The sequence below is a fragment of the Myxocyprinus asiaticus genome, chromosome 2, assembly GCF_019703515.2.
Source record: "Myxocyprinus asiaticus isolate MX2 ecotype Aquarium Trade chromosome 2, UBuf_Myxa_2, whole genome shotgun sequence".
Taxonomy (NCBI): domain Eukaryota; kingdom Metazoa; phylum Chordata; class Actinopteri; order Cypriniformes; family Catostomidae; genus Myxocyprinus; species Myxocyprinus asiaticus.
In genome coordinates, this window is record NC_059345.1 from 35,119,785 (window position 1) to 35,140,547 (window position 20,763).

General features: G+C 43.5%; 1 protein-coding gene across 1 annotated transcript in view; it reads left to right on the forward strand.

The window, feature by feature from the left end:
* The window catches only part of LOC127416142 (sodium/hydrogen exchanger 5-like), a 42,562-nt gene that overhangs the window by 12,877 nt on the left and 8,922 nt on the right, over nucleotides 1–20,763 (forward strand). The window contains exons 4-8 of the mRNA XM_051655309.1: nucleotides 4,894–4,972; nucleotides 5,090–5,267; nucleotides 8,439–8,659; nucleotides 9,084–9,286; nucleotides 18,175–18,264. Of these exons, the coding sequence (XP_051511269.1) occupies nucleotides 4,894–4,972; nucleotides 5,090–5,267; nucleotides 8,439–8,659; nucleotides 9,084–9,286; nucleotides 18,175–18,264 (771 nt within the window). The remainder of the gene's footprint in view (nucleotides 1–4,893; nucleotides 4,973–5,089; nucleotides 5,268–8,438; nucleotides 8,660–9,083; nucleotides 9,287–18,174; nucleotides 18,265–20,763) is intronic.

Below are 20,763 nucleotides of genomic sequence, written 5' to 3' on the forward strand. Positions count from 1 at the left end.
ATGTGTTTCGTGGATGCTGCAGGAGTATGGGGTACCAGGGTCGCTAGTGCGTTCCATTCGGTCCCTGTATGACCGTTGCGAGAGCTATGTCCGCATTCTCTGCATTGGGTCAAGCATGTTCCCAGTGGACACTGGACTCTGACAAGGCTGTCCCTTGTCACCTATCCTGTTTGTTATATTCATGGACAGGATTTCAAGGCACAGCCGAGGTGTGGTGTGTGTCTAGTTTGAGGGCCTCAAAATTGCATCTCTGCTATTTGCAGACGATGTGGTCCTGATGGCATTGTCACACTGTGACCTCCAGTGCGCACTAGGGTGGTTTGCGGCCGAGTGTTAAGCAGTTGGGATGAGAGTCAGCACCTCAAAATCTGAGGCCATGGTTCTCTGCAGGAAAAGGGTGGATTGTCCTCTTCAGGTAAGGGACGAGCAGCTGCCCTAAGTGGAGGAGTTGAAGTATCTCCAGGTCTTGTTTATAAGTGAGGGAAAATTGGAGCATGAGATCGACAGGTAAATCAGTAGTGCAGCGGCTGCAGTAATGTGCTCACTGTACTGGGCCGTGGTGGTGAAGAGGGATCTGAGCCGGATGGCAAGGCTCTCAATTTACCAGGCGGTCTATGTTCTACAAAAGAATAAATTTCGTGTATATGGCCGAAATGAGCTTCCTTCGCAGGGTGGCAGCACTCACCCTAAGGGTTAGGGTGCAAAGCTCTGACATCCGGAAGGAGCTCTGAGTAGAGCCACTGCCCAGGGAAGACCCAGAACACACTGGAGGGATAATATCTCTCGACTGGCCTGGGAACACCTTGGGATCCCCCAGGATGACCTGGAGGATGTGGCCAGGGAAAAGGACTTATGGGCTGCTTTGCTTAGTCTGCTGTCACTGCGACCTGGTCCCGTATAAGTGTTTGAAGATGGATGGATGAATGGATGGGACTGTGACATATTTTTGTTTACCTTGCTTAGTTTGAGTCATGATTTTCAAGGATAAGGGCATGTCATGCAACCTGTCAGTGTTGCCATCTGCCTAATTGGCTAACTTCTACCTAGTGCACCAAAATACCTTAATGTTGATTGGACACACAGCCTTTGACGTCATCAACAAAAATATATATTTTCTTTTCCCTTTTAAGAGGTAATAAACATGTTTATTCTGCTTTGATTTATTCCCAGAGATGCACAATTATATGGTTAGTTGCATGTTATTTTTTGCATTTAGCATTGTTTTTTGTGTTTTTCGCGCTGTCAGCGACCCTATCAGACCTGCAACCCATTTTCTGGTGACCCACCAGTAGAGAAAAACATTGTTTCTGAAGAGACAATAGTTGGTCCCTTAAATTTGTAGCTGTCACTTCTTTAAACATGTGGCACACTTGAATTTGAGCACATTATGAGTTTGATCAATGTGTGAAGGAATACGCCCAATGGCCAGCTTTTCATCCCTAAACACATTCAATTTCCCCCCTACTTCACCTTTAATCTGCCCTACAGCACTTCAGCATCACCACATTGGCAACATGGAAGGATGGATGTTGTCATCCATCCATGCCAGAATCTCATTGCACTGGGTCTGCAAGCATATGCTTGTGTTCATAGTTTATATGAGGAACAGCAGTGCCAGGCATTTATTCTTTAAAGGTGTTGAATCCTCTTAGCTGCGCAATGGAAAAGTTGTCAGTTGCACATCATTGTTGGCTGATTGTGTGATTGTTGTGCTTCAACACGACAGGCAAATCAGAAGTCATGAATGACTAGATTGGACTGAGACCGAGGGTCCTCTCAGGCCTGTTCCACTTCTTTCACACAGATTTTTTAACTTAATTCTTTTAATGTGTTACAACAAAAAAATATGTAATCGTCTTAATTAAAATGTTCAAAAAAGTGTGTTTACATAGTTGCATGTCAACACATAATCTACTGTAAATAATCCCTCTGCTAAATTTCTCTTAATTTATTATGTTCCCTTACAAAACACACTTTAATCGTAAGTCTCCTTTTTACACATAAGATTAGTTGTAAAGATACCACAGTCACATTCTAGGGATTTTTAACTCTTGAACAGGTTCCCACCAGGCTTCAGTGTATAAATGGCACCAGATTATAATGTTTGTGTGCAGTATGGGTATCACTGAAAGAACAGTCAGCACTTGAGGACAAGCAACTCAGAGTGAGACTGTTATTACCTACCAAATATACAGGTTTTTTCAGGCTTAATATTTTTGGTGGGGCACAAACAATCACTTAACACAACCAATGAAAATTCTCCATCATTTACCGATATTTTTTAGACATTGACGGATAATTCCAAATGCTGTCTGTCATTTTGATAGATAAACAATTAACAAGACAATCATTTTACCTAGTGCATCAGTTTTTACTTGTCTCTCTCACACACACTCCCGCTGTGTGTGTATGTTCCCTGTTTATCCCCTACCTGGAATTAAGATGCATCAAGATGCGTATTAACAGGCACCGTTGCCATTAACACCTAGTAATATGCATCTCTTTTGACCAATTGTGTTCAGATTTTGAGGAGAGGTTCTCTGATTTCATGACTGCATACATCAATCATTATGTCAGTTCAGTCATGACAACTCGCGGAAAGATTTAGCATGTTAATGTGGGTATGACATATTGATAGGACATGCTAGAACACACACATTTCTGCCAGATCTCCCTTGATTAACAATGAGGATGACTAGCCCCACACAGAGCAAATGAGAACGAATAAATAACTTTAATGCAAAAGTCCTTAATAATGATATAATTTTTCAAAAGAATATGTACTTTTCTCTTGTAAAATGGACATAAAACAAGTTTAAGATGCAGAAAATATATTATTTCTTAAAATAAATGTATGATTATGCCACTCATTTTGCACAACAGCGCCAAATCTGCCCCTAATGTTGACACACCACTGCTACTTCAGAGCTGTTACTTCAGTGTCTAAAATACATATGCAAACCGCTTCAAACAGGCAATTACTTAATGCAGTTTTAATGTCCAAAGGCTGTTACTGAGAAACGTTCTTTGACTTTGCAATCAAGCTAATCCATTTTTGGCCACTTGTCTTTATTGACAGACACTAACTGAACAACAGACTGAACAAAAGTCTTATCAACGAGACGTGCGGGATGGCTCATGATGAACAGAGCCTTTTTGTCCCCATTATCAAAGCAAATGGAGCTACAGGATTACACACAGACTCCGTTTAATGTGGAGAAGGACATCATCTTTCAGAGTGAACAGGCTTGAGTGAAATGCAGAGCTCAGTCTAAGAGCTAAGTGTCTATGCAGAGATAATTGTGGTTTTAATGGGGCCATGGCCTAGTCTAATGGGTACATCATTAGACAGGTGCATTATTTAAGGCAATCTGGAGCTCTGAGATGGACGAGAGCTCTTCTTAAAAACAGCACATCTTGTCTCTGGCTGCTGAGCTGCATATTAACTCACCTACTGTGGTAATATTAAGGGTATCTTCTCGAGAGTCTTCTATTTCAGTTATGGGGAACATTTTTAAGTGTGCTCGGGAATAGCTTTCAATCTGTCCAACCCCTTGTTCCATTAGCTTTCATTATCATTTTTAGCTCAATTTGACTATACTTATGCCATTCAAAGATGTAGTAATTTTTTTATCTTTCTATATTAATGACAATTATGTAATTTACTCATCTTCATGTCATTGAGTTTTGAATCAGTTTTTCCATTTTAATGAATATCACAGCCTGTCTTTTCAGTACAGTGGCAGTGGATAGTGCCTCACTTTAAAGCTTAAAAAAGGATCATGAAAGTAGTGCATGCGGCTCATGTGTCATATTCCAAGTCTTCCTTACAGTTTTGATAAGGAACAACCAGTGTTGGGCGTTACTTAAAAATAGTAATCCATTACAAGTTATTCATTATATCTCTAAAATTGTAATCAGATTACTTTACAAATTACATCATTTAAAAAGTAATCACATTAATATTTACTTCACTTTTAAGTTATGTACTTTCTAAAGTTGTTTTCTGCTCTACAAATTCAAAATAATGTCTATATTTTTATCTTGATCACTGTTATACACAAGTCATACATTCAACACCTCACATTTCTCCTTCACAATGACTTGATATGGGGCTGTAATTCATGTATTCTACATAAATAATATATAAGAAATTAGCATAACACTATAATGTACATAAAATTAATTAAATTAATTGAAAGTCAGTAACTGTAATCTGATTACAATAATTTAAAATGTAATGCATTACACTACTTTTTAAAAACTAAAAAAGTAATTAGATTACAGTAACTAATTACTTTGTAATTGGATTACACCCAACACTGGGAACAACCAGAAATTTAAGTCATTTTCAATTAAAATCTTGACATCCGTTTTGTGTTTATGATTGCACGAGAGAAGCTTGTTCACAGTGGATGCGTGTTTACATGAGAACTTAAGTTGTTTTTAGCGCTAACAAGCGAGCCACTGTGGACGAGTTTCTTATAGCACTCAAGATTTTTCCTGAAAAATGTGTTAATTTTCATTTTTTTCTCACCAAAATCCATTGTATGTTTTCGGAAGACTTGGAATTTGATACATGAGCCACATGGACTACTATCATGATACTTGTAGGTCCTTTTTTAAGCTTTAAAGTGAGGCATGATCCACTGCCACTGTACTTAAAGGTACACTGTGGTAAAACTTAAAACATCTCCTTTTGTGTTCCACATAAGAAAGAAAGTCATACGGGTTTGGAATGACATGAGGGTGAGTAAATTATGAAATAATTTTAATTTTTTGGGGGGAACTATTCCTTTTAGATTCTTTTAGATTTCCAATTTGTTGAGAACTTGGATTGGACAATAGTGTTGGAGGGATTTGTTTCTAATTTTGCATTCTCTGTCTCAACAGGTCTTATATAAAGTATATATATCCTTTGTGGAGGTGGGACCAGGGAATGTTCATACTGCAGACTATTTTAAAGGAATTGGTGAGAACAAAGTTTGTCAGTTCTTTCTTGTATACCCTGAAACTGTGTGTATACTGTTTTATTGTCGCAGAAAAAAAAAAACTGATCTTATATAAATCTTATATGCAATTATTACAGCCTCCTTCCTCATTGTCAGTATTGGAGGAACTTTGGTTGGTCTCATCTTTGCCATTATTCTAGCCTTTGGCACTCGTTTTACGAAGAAGGTGCGCATCATAGAGCCGCTGTTTGTCTTCTTGTTGGTTTACCTGGCCTACCTAACAGCAGAACTCTTCTCTCTTTCCGCCATTCTTTCGTGAGTATCACCACTGAATTTGAGGGCCCTATTTTAAGAGTGCAAGCATTACACGCAAGCGTTACACGCCTTAATTCATAAGCGCTAAGTCAATGGGCTTGGCCATGAAGTTTTGGTATTTTCGTACAAGCATGCGCTAAGTCCAGGCGCAAGTGGGTTTGGCGAAATCATGCGTGCAACACGCAAAAGTCTGGACTAAGTTCAGTTTAATTCTGAGGTTCTTTTCTGGTTATTCCAGCATCTGCATCCTATTATATAGTCCATTCCCTCAAGCACCAATGATTTAAACAAAGACAGCACATTCATAAGAAGTTGGTAGTGTAAATGGACTGTTTGCAATGAATTAAAAGAATAAAAATATGGACGTATGATTTCTTGCATTAACTGCGTCCTTGATGAATGCCAGGCATATTTCTATGACAGGGACACACGCTCCTTTTAAATGAATGGAAAATGCGATTCTTGTCAGAATTTGGATGTATGCTCCTTTGAATTACAGAGAATGTAAGTATTATTAATAATTTTCATCTACTGACACACAAATCAGTAGTACTAACAGTGATTGTATTGGAACACACTTCACTTCTACCAGTCGATTTTGATTTTGAAAAAATAAATTCATTTATTGAAACCAACAAATTAAACCAAATATATTTCTAAATTCAAATTACACTTCAAACAAAATGAAAATATAATCAAAAAATGAAGTGGTCAAAAAAATCATACTAAATCCAAACATTTTACTCTGTCCAACTACTTCCTTTTGCTGTGACTATATATATATATATATATATATATATATATATATATATATATATAAATTACAATTGTCATAAATACAATTTTAAATATAAACATAATGATAATAATTGAAAAATAAGCCATGATCTTTAGATAGTTTAACACAATCTCATAATTATATTTGTTTCATAAAATGGCTATGACAGTGATTGTCAGGGACATAATTTAATGTTCCACTATATTTTAAGAGTTTGGACATGAACTTTATAACCACCTGATAGTGGAATCTCCAAACTGCAAATGCAGGAACTGAATTTGGACTTTGCGCTGAGTTAAGACGTGGTATTGAACGTCTTAGCACAACGACCAAATTCTTAGGCAAATAGCAAATTATGCATTGCGCCACTTAATTTACATACAATACACCCACAGTTTACACGCCTACACCCACAGTGGAGCAAACACTCCCACCCATGAAATTGTACTTAGAATTAGCGCTCTTACGAAAATTGGATAAGACATTGAGCACGGTTGTAGCGCGTTGCGTTGTGCTCTGCGCACTCACGAAAATAGAGCCCTGAGTCTTAACATAGTCGTACATTGCATGCATATTAACACACAGACACAGCAGTAACATTAGAAGGCAAGTAATACAAGATACAACTGATTGCTTTTAGCTCACCTTGGTGGGTATGTGTGTCTCTCCTCACTAAATCTTAAAAAAATCTTTCTTTGGTGACATCCAGGGATATCCTCATTTGGAAAACTGTATATAAATAAACTAAATAATGTTGAAAATGTGTGTGTGTGTGTGTGTGTGTGTGCACCTGAAATGGTGAGAAGTTTGAATGACATTAGTAATGCAGAGAGAGGGGGTGATTCATGCCTTAAGTGAACTACAGAGAGAAATATACAAATATAAGCAAGAAAGGACAAGTCTGATGAGTGTTTCTGTTTGTGTGAAGGAGCTGTGTATCTGACAATACATGTCAATGAGGTGTATTGTGTATCAGTTTGTTATTTATGACATTTGTTTCCTTTTGTTTTTGTTTTTTTTCAGGTTTTTTTATTTTTTATTTCCGTGGTTAATTCGAAGGTACTGAAAGTGCAGTGTTTCAGACTGGTTTTAAAGGAATGTTCAGTTCAATACAAGTTAAGCTCAATCAATGGCATTTGTGGCATAATGTTGATCACCACAAAAATGTATTTTGACTTGCCCCTCCTTTTCTTTAAAAAAAGCAAAAATCTGGGTTACAGTGAGGCACTCACAATGGGAGTGAATGGGGCCAATCCATAAATGTTAAAATACTCACTGTTTCAAAAGTATAGCCACAAGACAAACAATATGTGTTAACATGATTTTAGTGATAAAATCGCTAAACACTTCATTGCCATGATGATGTAATGTCAACAAATCCTAAAACAACTGTAAAAATTATGATTTAAACAACTTCATAGCTCAAATAATGCACAAGTTTGAACAGAAGAATTAATGTAAGTGCTTTTATAAAATTATAAGCTTCACATTTCTGCCTTTAAACCCTCCAAGAATTGGCCCCATTCACCTCCATTGTAAGTGCCTCACTGTAACCCAGATTATTAGAAAAAAAATTTTTAAAGAAAAGGAGGGGCAAGTCAAAATAAATTTTTGTGGTAATCAACATTATGCCACAAATACTGTCGATTGAGCTTAACTTGTATTGAACCCGGAATATTCTTTTAAACCATGCCCTGTGTGCTGACCCCATGACCTTACTCTTAGTAGTTTCTGTGGCAGAAATTAATCACATATTGAGATTATGAGCAGAGGAATTTCTTTATTAATCAATTGTATTGTTGCTCAGCACAGAAACAAGTTTATTATACTACGCAATGTCATGCTCGGATTCAGGATGCCTCAAGGAATCAAATACATAGTACAATAAATACAGAAATAATTTCCCTCATAAATGATTTAATGTTAAATGCATGCTTGTCTGCTGATTTAATAAGCATATACTAACACAGTGTATGCAGCACCCCCTCATGGCTCTTCATTACACTTACAGTGCACAAGTTAGTATTGAATTTAAAGGATGCCAGAGTAGGATATAAAGATAGTGGGCAAAAATCATGTGAGACTGGATGATATTCATACAGTGCTGCAGTCTGTATTGTTCTTAGCTAGCTCAGTGAGTAATGCTGAATGACTCCTATAACACAATGAGCAGATCATTCAACAGAAATATTTGCTATCTATAGCCCTGATGTATATGATGTAAATATGGGGAAATCTCATAGCTTTGTATAAATATATGCATCCTTGCCACATACAAGGGTCAGAAACAATTCATCTGTACAACAAGAACCTGTCTATTCCCTGAACTGAATGATAAGATTGAGGATTTTGTTTTATTTCCAGTATATAAACTAATATTTATAAACTGACAGGATGACTTTCTGTGGCATTGGATGCAACAAGTATGTGGAGGCCAATATATCCCAGAAGTCCCGGACCACCGTGAAGTACACCATGAAAACCCTGGCCAGCATTGCAGAGACAATCATCTTCATATTTTTGGGTATCTCAGCTGTGGACAAATCCAAATGGGCCTGGGACACTGGCCTTATCGTCAGCACACTCATCTTTATCTTCGTCTTCAGGGCCATAGGTGAGAGACACACTGATGTTCCTAAAAATAATTCCTTTTGTGTTCCACATAAGATTGCTCTGTATTCTATTCTGTTCTATTCTTTTTTATGCTATTCTATTCTATTCCAAGTCCTAGTGGAATACTCTTACTTGAAACTGACTCAACTCATCACTCTCAAACTGCTTCGCAAATATTTTCAAGTTTCAATTTGAATAAAGACGCTTTAAGCCTCTTCAATTATTTTCTTGAACATGAAATCTGAAAATGTGCCATGTACATTCATCACTTTCATTTCTCATTTGTAAAGGTCAGAATTTAACATAGAATGGGCTGAGATCCTTAATTAACCTTCTGTCTAGGCTTCTTATGGTATATACGTCAGCAATGTAGGACCGCAACCCTAACCCTTTGCATACATATTTGCCCAACTTCTCATTTACAGGTGTTGTAGGACAGACTTGGTTCCTAAACTGGTTCAGATTGGTTCCCCTGGACAAGATTGATCAAGTGGTGATGTCATACGGTGGCCTGCGAGGTGCTGTAGCCTTTGCACTGGTGGTACTTTTAGATAAAGATCAGGTGAAAGCAAAAGACTACTTTGTGGCAACAACTATAGTTGTGGTTTTCTTCACTGTCATGTTTCAGGTAACTCTTTTTACAATTTACACTCTCTATATTCTCACGGACTCATCTGTCCCCTTTACCATGCCATTATGTGTTGATAAAAGTGTTTTTGTTCCATCTTTCATCAGGCTGTGATTATTATTATTATTATTATTACATAGGTGGGTGGGTGGGTGAGTGCATGTAACAGCCTTGCAGGGATTACACTTTCCCACTGTTGTGGCAAATTGCTGTTATTTACAATGCTGCTCTGAAAAAGAGATGCTAATTATGATAAATGGAGTGATTTTAGATCTGCTGTGTATGTGTAAATGTGTGTTTGTATGTGCCCATCTGGCCAGTGTCAGCCCATTTACCCTTTTCAAATATAATCTGTTATTTTTGTCAGGAGAATCTGTGTGTGTCTATTGTCATAGAAATTCCTTTCTGACCTATTAGGAATCCAATTCCCTAATTAATAGTCAGATAGTCAAAATGAATAGTCTGGCCTCCTAATTTCTCTCACACTATGCATATGTATTGTCATGTCTGTGTATTCAGCATATTTTGTTGTTGTTTCTAATTATTTAAAATATAAAATAGAATATATCAGACAATGTTCAATAAGCAGTTGTAATTGGATGATATGCGTTCAAAGTCATTGTGAAATAACTATAAGCGCACAACTGTAACCGCACATTACTTGTTGGAATAATTGTTTGTCCTGATAATTGTTAAAGGGATAGTTCACCTAAAAACAAAAACAAAATTCTCTCATCATCTACTCTTCTTCATGTCATCCCAAATTCAACTGACTTCTATTTTGAAGAATATATGAGGTGTTTCTGTCCTTACAATGTAAGTCAATGTGGTTTAAAACTTTCAAGCTCCAAAAAGAACATAAAGGAAGAAGCAAGCAGAAAAGAAAGCAGCACAAAAGAAAGTCATATGAGTGCCCATCATGTTTCCAGAACTGTTGGTTATTCATGTTTTTGAGATGTTACAGACATTACATTAGAAATTAGCATAATTCATTCTGATTCAAAGTAATGGCCAGCATCATCCAATCACTGCCAACAATGTTAAAATGAAATTATACATTATAAATTCTGAATCTATGTACTGATTACCATTGTCCCATGTCTGCCAAACATGTTGAGTGGTCCAAACATCATCTGCAGCCTGAAACTGAACTTTTGGTTGGATTTTAGGAGTGAATGCGCTTAGCTGCAGGAGAGCTATAGGATGCTCCTTTGCTCCCTATTTAGTGAATGACTTAACCTCCAGTTTGCTGTCTGTCTGCACTGGTGTCAGAATAGTTTGAAATGCACCTTATTTTCATCCTAACTCCATATAAAGCCTCTGAAAGCAACATTCAGCTTTTGTATGAACCCATTTATTCTCAATGTGATAATGCACAGTAAATATATAGGAATGCATTAACTAATGTTAATGAATATAACCATATTGTACAGTGATAACAAAATAAAATATAACAAAATTTATATTAAAATGGAGTGAAATGACCCATAAATGTTTTAATGTTGAAAGTTATTCAAAATATCTAACATGTTTTTTCAACTTTTGGGGGAATAATGTCCCAGAATCCACGTATGTGGACATCATATTTATCAACACACTGACGTGTGAAAAATGAATAAATTTCATATCAAACAAAACTAGAGATGCTACTCTTTACACCCAAACAGGTTTCAATGAAATACTTAAAGAGGTTTCATAACAGAGACACTTTTGTTGGCTCTGCGCCCATAGAAGCACTTCTCGGAATTTGACACCATGCTGTTGTGTCACGTGACTCCGTGCGCCAGAAGTTAAACCCTTAAATGATAGTCTAAAGTGTTGTGAACAGTACTCAGTCGGTTGCAATGTATTTAAATTATGCATTGCATATGGCAAAGCCAAAGTACAACTTACACGCATGTGGACGTGGGTTCGCATGAGGTTAATAATAAATTGAACTGTTTATTGAACATTGTCGTCTTTTATTATATTGCTGTTGCAGCCATGTTATGAAAGCAATAATCTACTCGACTCAGCAATAATCTACTTGTTACAGTGATTTTACAACAGGTAACGGGGCTTTATGTTGTGCTAAAAAAAAAACACCCATGGTAAAGCTAATTGCTTTATTGAATAGCTTTAAAATCTTATAACACATTTCAAAAAGTGTATTTCCCTGTCTTAGATTTGGTAAGCTCTTTAAGTGAAAATTTAAAGAAAAGAAAAGTACTTTACGTTCCCTATCTGTCACTCACTCGACGTTGTGTCGATGTAGTGACACTAGGGGTCACTCTTGGGAGCCCGAGACACCTCTGGTCTTTGATAAAAGGCCAATGAAAATTGGCGAGTGGTATTTGCATGCCACTCCCCCGGACATACGGGTATAAAAGGAGCTGGTATGCAACCACTCATTCAGATTTTCTCTTCGTAGCCGAACGGTCATGCTCAGTGAGCTGAATATCACTGTTCATTCACCTCTGCTGGATCTGACGGCGCATTTCAGCGGCTTCTCCCCCTTCTGCACTGGTGCACTGCAGAGAACGCCCCTGGGCACTTCGGCAGAAAAACTAGAGAGTATATTTTCTGAAAGAGCATTTTTCCCCTCTAAAAGAGTATATATTTCTCTAAAAGAGCGCACACACGGAACGTCTTTTTAAAGAAGCGTCTTTTTAAAGATGCTTTTCCGATTGTGCGTTATTCCTGGTTGTGCTCGTTATCTCTCACCTTCTAACGGTCACGATCACTGTCTTTCGTGTCTGGGCACTGCTCACGCGGAGACAGCATTCGTGGATGGTCATGTTCTCATTGCGAGAATATGTCCATGGCAACATTGCGGTCGCGGCTCACCTTCGTAAGAAAGCGAGCCACCCCAGAGGCTCCCGCCTCGGTCCTTCTACCCACGGGTATGAGGCCAGCGCGGCTAGCACTGGGGGCGATTTGGGGACCCCAATGGGACTGCCTCCGCCGGGTATCCCCCCCGCGGACCTCCCATTCCCCAGCACGCTCGTCTGCCCCGATTGGGCTTCCGGGTGAGTCCGTCGGCTCGTCTCAAGGCGAGTTCGACCTCTTATTTGGAGCCCGCGAAAGTGATGAGCTCTCGAGCGCAGCATCGGAGAGCGGGCTCGTCCAGTCGGAAGCCTCAGCTGGGCTCCTCCCTTCGGGGTCGATTGCCCAGTCACAGGCTGACGCGGAGATGTCGACATGCTTTCCCGGGCAGCCGCAAGTGTCGGTTAGAGTGGATTTCACCGCTCTTCCCTGAACCCTCGCTGCTCGGTGATTGGTTCCTGGGCTCGCGGCGCCACTCAAAGCCACGCCACGCCCTGCCCCAATTCCTTTCTTCCTGGAAGTGCATGAAGAGCTGACAAGGTCGCGGGAGGCACTTTTTACTGCCCGGTCCCGATCTTTTCAGCTTCCCTGCCCTCATTACCCTCGATGGTGGGGCGGTCAAGGGCTATTTGGCAATCCCCCGGTGGATAAAGGCGCTCGCGGTGCACCTATGCCCACAGAGCGCCGCCACCTGGCGCGGGTGCCCAAAGCCCCCGTCCAAGGCCTGTAGGTTTACGTCGTTTCTGACGGCCAAGGCCTACGGTGCCGCTGGACAAGCCGCCTCCGCCCTGCACGCCATGGCTCTCCTGCAAGTCCGCCAAGGCGCTAAAGGAACTGCATGAGGGTAGTTCCGCCCCGGGATTGATGCAGGAACTGTGCTCAGCGACCGACATTGCCCTCCGGGCGACGAAGGTCACGGCGCGGTCTCTCGGGCGGATGATGGCCACACTAGTGGTCCAGGAGCGCCACCTGTGGCTCAACCTGGTTGAGATGGGCGAGGCCGACAAGACACGGTTCCTTGCTGCCCCCATTTCCCAGGCGGGCCTATTCGGCGACACCGTTGAGGACTTTGCCCAGCAGTTCTCGACGGTAAAGCAGCAGACGGAAGCAATCCGGCACATCCTGCCCCGGCACGGCCCAAGATCCCGCAACCCGTCTGCTCGTCGCCAAGGGCGTCCCCCTGCGGTGACTGCACCGGCTCCGCCTCAGCCCGCCCCTTCGGCCCGGCCCCGGCGTGGAGCCCACCGCAGGAAGCCGACGCCACCCGTCTCACAGCCGGCGCCGAAGAACCCATGGAGGTCCTCGAAGCACCCCTGAGATGGGCAACCCAGGGACGAGGGAACCCACTCATGTGGAGCTGGAAGAAAGACCACTCCATCCCCCGGTGGAGGGCCGGGTGGAAAATCTTTTGTTGCCTTTTTGTTTGATTTCGCCGCACGCCCAAGTGGCTGCGGTACCCAACAGTTCAGCAAAAGAGCGGCTTCCTTCCTCCCTGGGTCACATACCCGGTGTGTATGGTCGTCACCACGACTACCGTCCACGGGCTTTTTCTTGCAGGATTGGTGCTCCAGCGGTGCCCTTTCCACCCCTGAGCACCCAGCTGTGGCACACAGCCGCCCCTGATGTGGCAGCCTCCACAGGTTACGAGGACAGGCCTCTTCCTCCCCCGTCTCAGGCTGTTCCAGGGGTGGTCACAAGGAGCCAGGTAAGTGCTTCGATGTCCCTAGACTCAGCACGGCTACGACGTGCTGTGGCACCTCGCGCTCCGCCCTGCCACGAGGCCCCACCTGCCGGTACATCCGACGACGTTGTCCCCTTGGTCCCCCTCGCGCGGAATTTGGACGCATGGCTTGCACTTTCCAATCCGTCGTGGTGGCTGGTCCGGACCGTCCGACTCGGCTACGTGATTCAGTTCGCCAGGCGCCCGCCCAGGTTCAGCGGTATTCACTTCACCTTGGTCAAGGGCGAAAATGCTGTCACCCTGCGCGTGGAGATCGCTACCCTCCTACGGAAGGGCACGATAGAACCTGTCCCTCCAGCCGAGATGAAGAAAGGGTTTTACAGCCCCTACTTCATTGTACTGAAAAAAGGTGGTGGGTTGCAGCCAATCTTGGACCTGCGAGTACTGAACCGGGCTTTACACAGACTCCCGTTCAAGATGCTGAGGCAAAGACACATTCTAGCGAGCGTCCGGCATCAAGATTGGTTCGCGGCTGTAGACCTGAAGGATGCGTACTTTCACATCTTGATCCTTCCTCGACACAGACCCTTCCTGCGGTTCGCGTTCGAGGGTCAGGCGTATCAGTACAAAGTCCTCCCTTTCGGCCTGTCCCTGTCTCCTCGCGTCTTTACGAAGATCGCAGAGGCTGCCCTTGCCCCGTTAAGGGAGGTGGGCATTCGCATTCTCAACTATCTCGACAACTGGCTAATCTTAGCTCACTCTCGAGATGTGTTATGTGCACACAGGGACCTGGTGCTCTCACACCTCAGCTGACTAGGGCTTCGGGTCAACTGGGAAAAGAGCAAGCTCCTCCTGGTTCAGAGCATCTCTTTTCTCGGTTTGGAGTTGGACTCAGTCTCCTCGACGGCACGCCTTACGAACGAGCGTGCCCAGTCGGTGCTGGCCTGTTCAAACAGAAAACAGCAGTTCCACTTAAACTTTTTCAGAGGCTCCTGGGGCATATGGCATCCTCGGAGGGGGCCACCCCGCTCGGGTTGATGCATATGAGGCTGCTTCAGCACTGGCTCCAGACTCGAGTCCCGAGATTGGCATGGCGCCACGGGACACACCGTGTGGCCATTACGTCGGTCTGTCACCGTCTTTTTATCCCTTGGACCGACCTCTCATTTCTACGAGCAGGTGTTCCCCTAGAACTGGTCTCCAGGCGCGTTGTGGTCACGACAGACGCCTCAAAAACGGGCTGGGGCGCTGTTTGCAATGGGCACGCAGCCGCCGGCCTCTGGACGGGTCCATGGCTGCGCTGGCACATCAACTGCCTCAAGTTACTGGCAATTCTGCTCGCCCTGCGGAGGTTCCGGCCGTTGATCCAGGGCAAGCACGTGCTAGTTCGGACGGACAGCACGGCAGCGGTAGCATATGTCAACCGCCAAGGTGGTCTGCGCTCTCGCTGTATGTCACAACTCGCCCGCCGTCTCCTCCTCCGGAGTCAGCAGCACCTCAAGTCGCTGTGAGCCACTCACATCCTGGGCAACCTCAACACTACAGCGGACGCACTGTCACGGCAGGTTTCCCTCAGGGGAGAATGGAGACTCCACCCTCAGATGGTCCAGCTGATTTGGAGTCGATTCGGACGGGCACAGGTGGACCTGTTCGCCTCCCAAGAATCCTCCCACTGCCCGCTCTGGTACGCCCTCACCGAGGCTCCCCTAGGCATAGACGCGCTGGCACACAGCTGGCCCCCCGGACTACGCAAATATGCATTTCCCCCAGTGAGTGTGCATGCACAGACTCTGTGCAAGGTCAGGGAGGACGAGGAGCAGGTCGTCCTGGTAGCACCCTACTGGCCCACCCAGACGTGGTTCTTGGACCTCACGCTCCTCGCGACAGCTCCCCCCTGGCAAATTCCCCTGAGGAAGGACCTTCTTTCTCAGGGATGGGGCACCCTCTGGCACCCGCGCCCAGACCTCTAGAATCTCCGTGTCTGGTCCCTGGACGGGACGCGGAAGACCTAAATGGCCTACCACCCGCGGTGGTAGACAAGATCACTCAGGCTAGGGCCCCCTCTACGAGGCGCCTGTATGCCTTTAAGTGGTGTCTATTCGCTAAGTGGTGTTCTTCTCGACACGAAGACCCCCAGAGATGCGCAGTCGGATCAGTGCTTTCCTTCCTGCAGGAGAGGCTGGAAGGGAGGCTGTCCCCTTCCACCTTGAAGGTGTACATTGCTGCCACAGCAGCACACCACGACGCAGTTGACCGTAAGTCCTTAGGGAAGCACGACCTGATCATCAGGTTCCTAAGAGGCACCAGGAGGCTGAATCCCTCCAGACCGCGCCTTGTTCCCTCATGGGATCTCTCTGTAGTTCTTCAGGGTCTACAGAGAGCCCCCTTTGAGCCTTTGCAGTCAGCCGAGCTTAAGGCACTCTCCTTGAAGACTGCCCTTCTGACTGTGCTCACTTCCATCAAGAGGGTAGGTGACCTGCAAGCGTTCTCTGTCAGCGAAACGTGCCTGGAGTTCGGTCCGGGCTATTCTCACGTGATCCTGAGACCCCGACCGGGCTATGTGCCCAAGGTTCCCACCACCCCTTTTAGGGACCAGGTGGTGAACCTGCAAGTGCTGCCCCGGGAGGAGGCAGACCCAGCCCTGTCGTTGCTGTGTCTGGTGCGCACTTTACGCATCTATTTGGATCGCACGCAGAGCTTTAGAATCTCTGAGCAGCTCTTTGTCTACTTTGGTGCACAGCGGAAAGGAAGCGCTGTCTCCAAGCAGAGGATCGCCCACTGGCTCGTTGACGCCATAACTATGGCATATCTTGCCCAAAACATGTCGCCCCCGGTAGGGCTACGAGCCCATTCTACACATGGTGTAGCGGCTTCTTGGGCCCTGGCCAGAGGTGCCTCTCTAACAGACATTTGCAGAGCAGCGGGCTGGGCAACACCCAACACCTTTGCAAGGTTCTACAACCTCCGGGTGGAACCGGTTTCGTCCCAAGTAGTGGCACGCAACTCAAGCGGATAAGCCCGGGATAGCCGGCCGGGTGTATCGCTTGCACATAGCGCCTTCCACCTCCTTTTGAGCTGAAGATGTGCGCCGTTAATTCCCAGTAGTGTTCACATAATTTGTTCCCTGGTTGACTTCCTCCGAGCCCTGTGGCCGTCGAGTTGTCGGAGAGACTTGCTGCCGGCCCAGTACACGCGCTATCTAAGAGCTCTGTTCTGGGGTAGGTGCTCCGCATGTGGCGGTTCCCTGTAAGGCTAACCCCATGCGATCTATATCTTCTGCAAGTTCGTTTCCCTGCTGGCAAACTGCGTCTTCCTTGAGCAGAGCCCCTCTGCCCCAGTCTCCATGTTTGTAGTAACTCCTCCCCCATTGGGCAGGATCTACCTTGAAGGCTCTCCACATGGTTGGAAAGACCATGTGACGTATTCTTCCACTTAAATATCCCCCCCTCTCTTGGGGCGAGGTGTGGTCTCTGCGGTGTCCTCCCCTTGGGAGGGACACCCCCTGACTAGACCTGGCAGCCCAGTCGGATAATCCCCCTTCTTTTTTAGGGAGTGGAAAAAGAGAAGGGGAAAAGAGGCCACGACTGGGTTAAGCCTGTCTCTATCCTTGGGTAGTCGACTTGTCCCCAAAAAGAGTCGTTCGACACTCATAACTGTGTTGGGGGAGGTTACGTGTCGACCTGGTGTGCTGGCTATGAGGCACACAGCAAGTCTGCCCACCACACACCGCCAGTTCACGTAACACAGTTCAGCCTTGTGGCGTTTTGTATAGGGACCCCTAGTGTCACTACATCGACACCAGTGTCGAGTGAGTGACAGATAGGGAACATCATGGTTACTGGTGTAACCTCCGTTCCCTGATGGAGGGAACGAGACGTTGGTCCCTCCTGCCACAACGCTGAACTACCCGCTGAAATGGCCGGACCTTATATCGGCTCCTCAGCGTAAAACCTGAATGAGGGGTTGCATACCAGCTCCTTTTATACCCGTATGTCCGGGGGAGTGGCATGCAAATACCACTCACCAATTTTCATTGGCCTTTTATCAAAGACCAGAGGTGTCTCGGGCTCCCAAGAGTGACCCCTAGTGTCACTACATCGACACCAATGTCTCGTTCCCTCCATCAGGGAACGGAGGTTACACCAGTAACCATGACGTTACCTAACTTCCTGTGAATAGGTGAGAGGTCTGCTAGACTCTTCATCAGAAGCCACAGTGGACTTCAAGGGTTAGATAAAGAGCTTAGTTAACCTGCTCCAGCTCTCAGCTTTTAGCCTTGCTTCAGAAACCTTTACATGGAATTGGTGCTGATATTAGAAATACGATCAGTGATATTTACTTGAAAGCTTCAGAGGCTCCCTTCTGTCTGTTTTGTTGACATTTACCTAATCCTTCTTCCTAGGGTTTAACCATCAAGCCTTTAGTGAAATGGTTGAAAGTGCCACGCAGCACAAACAGAAAACCCACCATTAATGAAGAGATCCATGAGCGTGTGAGTCAATATCGCTTCCCATATCTCCTTGTAAATTCTGCCTCTTTCTCACCTCTGTTTCTCATCATCTGCCTCTCTCTGTCCCTGACTGCCTGTGGTGAAATGTGTGAGTGATAATGGCAACCAAGTTTGCAGTGCTTGTGATCTGATGACTGAACTAGCAGCATTGAGACTGACAGACTGACATTAGACTCACACTCCAATGAATTAATCATCAGAGCTCTTGTTTGCCCTACTGCTAATAGATGTGCACATATACTGTAGGCAGAGGTCACATGGCCCCTTGCCGTTCACCCCATCCTCTTTCTAAAGGCCCTACACTCTCTTGCATGCGCACTCTAGGACTCAGGGCTACCTGCTGAGGACACTAAAACCTCAGCTAAATATAGAATGCAGTGTAGCTGAGCTGACAGAAGAGGTTGGAAAGAATATAGCAAAGGAAAGAAGAAAGGACAACATACAAGAGATTTTTTTAAGAAAGACAGAAGACAAATAAGGTCAGAGGTGATAAAAATGAAAAAACGTAAAAAAAAAAATAAAAATTGTGTCAATTTCAAAGAAATATAATATTTGCATCCATGTTGGTTTCACAAATTATTCATTAATTTAAAAAAAAAGTTTTCAAACATGTTTATTAAGGTAAAATGTACAAATATTGTGGTTTCACCCCATGACTGATTTGGTAGAGACATTTATTTATTTATTTTCAAATATTAATCATTTTAAAACAAATTTGTTGCACTGCTTTTTGATTTAGAATGAAATAATAATAGAAGATTATTCTGCACTAGTCAATGCCAACATTTAGATTTTAGTGAGACTTTTTTTATGTCTTTGGCGGTAACACCACATGGCATTTTTTACATTAAGCCCCTTAAAAAATCTAAAAAATAAAACATATATATATATATATATATATATATATATATATATATTTTTTTTTTTAAATCAGTAATTGAAAACATGCTCTTCATAGAAGAGGTGTATTCAAGTAATTGTTTTGTGTGAATTGCATTTTTAATGTATTTTGAATAATTTAATAGATCTGGACAACAAAATGAGCATCACGTCATAGACTCTCATGTTTTCTCGAAAGCAGAGCAGCACAAAAAGGGAAAAGAGTGTGACGTGAAAACAAACAGGTTGTTAAAGCTAATGTATGTATTTTGTTTCAATTTTAAAATTCTCATATCCCATCTTAATATGCAGAATCAACTACAACCCCAATTCTGAAAAAGTTTGGACAGGATTTTTAAATTATATTCACCTTTGCTATATTGAAAGCACTACAACTACACATATGATGTTTTACTTTGTGAATTTAATTGTTTTTTGAAAATGTACATTAATTTCAAATCAGATGAATGCAACACACCCCAAAAAATTTAAGACGGGGGCAATTTAACATTAATAACAATTTGACGAGTTTAAATAAGGCAATGTGAAACAGGAGATGTTAAACAGGTGAGGCAATCGTGTCATAGTATATAAGGAGCCTCCAAAAACAGCCTAGTCCTTCAAGAGCAAGGATCATTTGAGACTTGTCAGTTTGCCAACAGATGCTTCAGCAAATAATCCAACAGTTTGAGAACAATGTTCCCCAAAGACAAATTGGAAGGATTTGGGGCATTTCACCCTCTACAGTGCACAATATAGTTAAAAGATTCAAGGAATCTGGTCAAATCTCAGTGCGTAAAGGGCAAGACAAAAAACACTTCTGAATGCATGTGATCTCTGATCCCTCAGACGTCACTGTCTTAAAAAACATCATTCATCTGTAGTGGATATCATGAACATGGGCTTGGGATAACTTTAGTAAAACTTTGTTAGTCAACACCACTCACCGCTGCATCCACAGATGCAAGTTAAGACTTTATTATGCAAAGCAGAAGCCCTACATCAACACTGTCCAGAAGCGTTGCTGACTTCTCTGGGCTTGTTCTCATCTTAGATGGAAAAAAGAACAGTGGAACTGTGTTTTTGGTCCGAAGAGTCCACATTTAAAAATGTTTTGGAAAAACACAGCTGTTGTGTTATCCGGGCCAAAGAGGAAAAGGACCATCCAAGCTGTTATTAGAGTCAGGCCCAAAAACCAGTGTCTGTATGGGCCAGGGGTGTGTCAGTGCCCATGGCATGAGTAACTTGCACATCTGTGAGAACACCATGAATGCAGACAGATATGTAAAAATTTTGGGGCAACATATACTGCCATTCAGCACCGTCTTTTCCAGGGACATCCTTGCATTTTCCAGCAGGACAACTTCAAACCACATACTGCCCGGATTACAAGTGTATGGCTGTGTGAGCAGAGAGTGTGGGTGCTAGATTGGGCCGCCTGCAGTCCTGACCTGTCTGCAATTGAGAATGTGTGGTGCATTATGAAGCACACCATACAGCAATGAAGACCCCGTACAATTGTGCAGCTGAAGACCTACATAATGGATGAATGGGGGAAAATTCCACTTTCTAAACTTAACAAACTTGTGTCTTCAGTGCCCA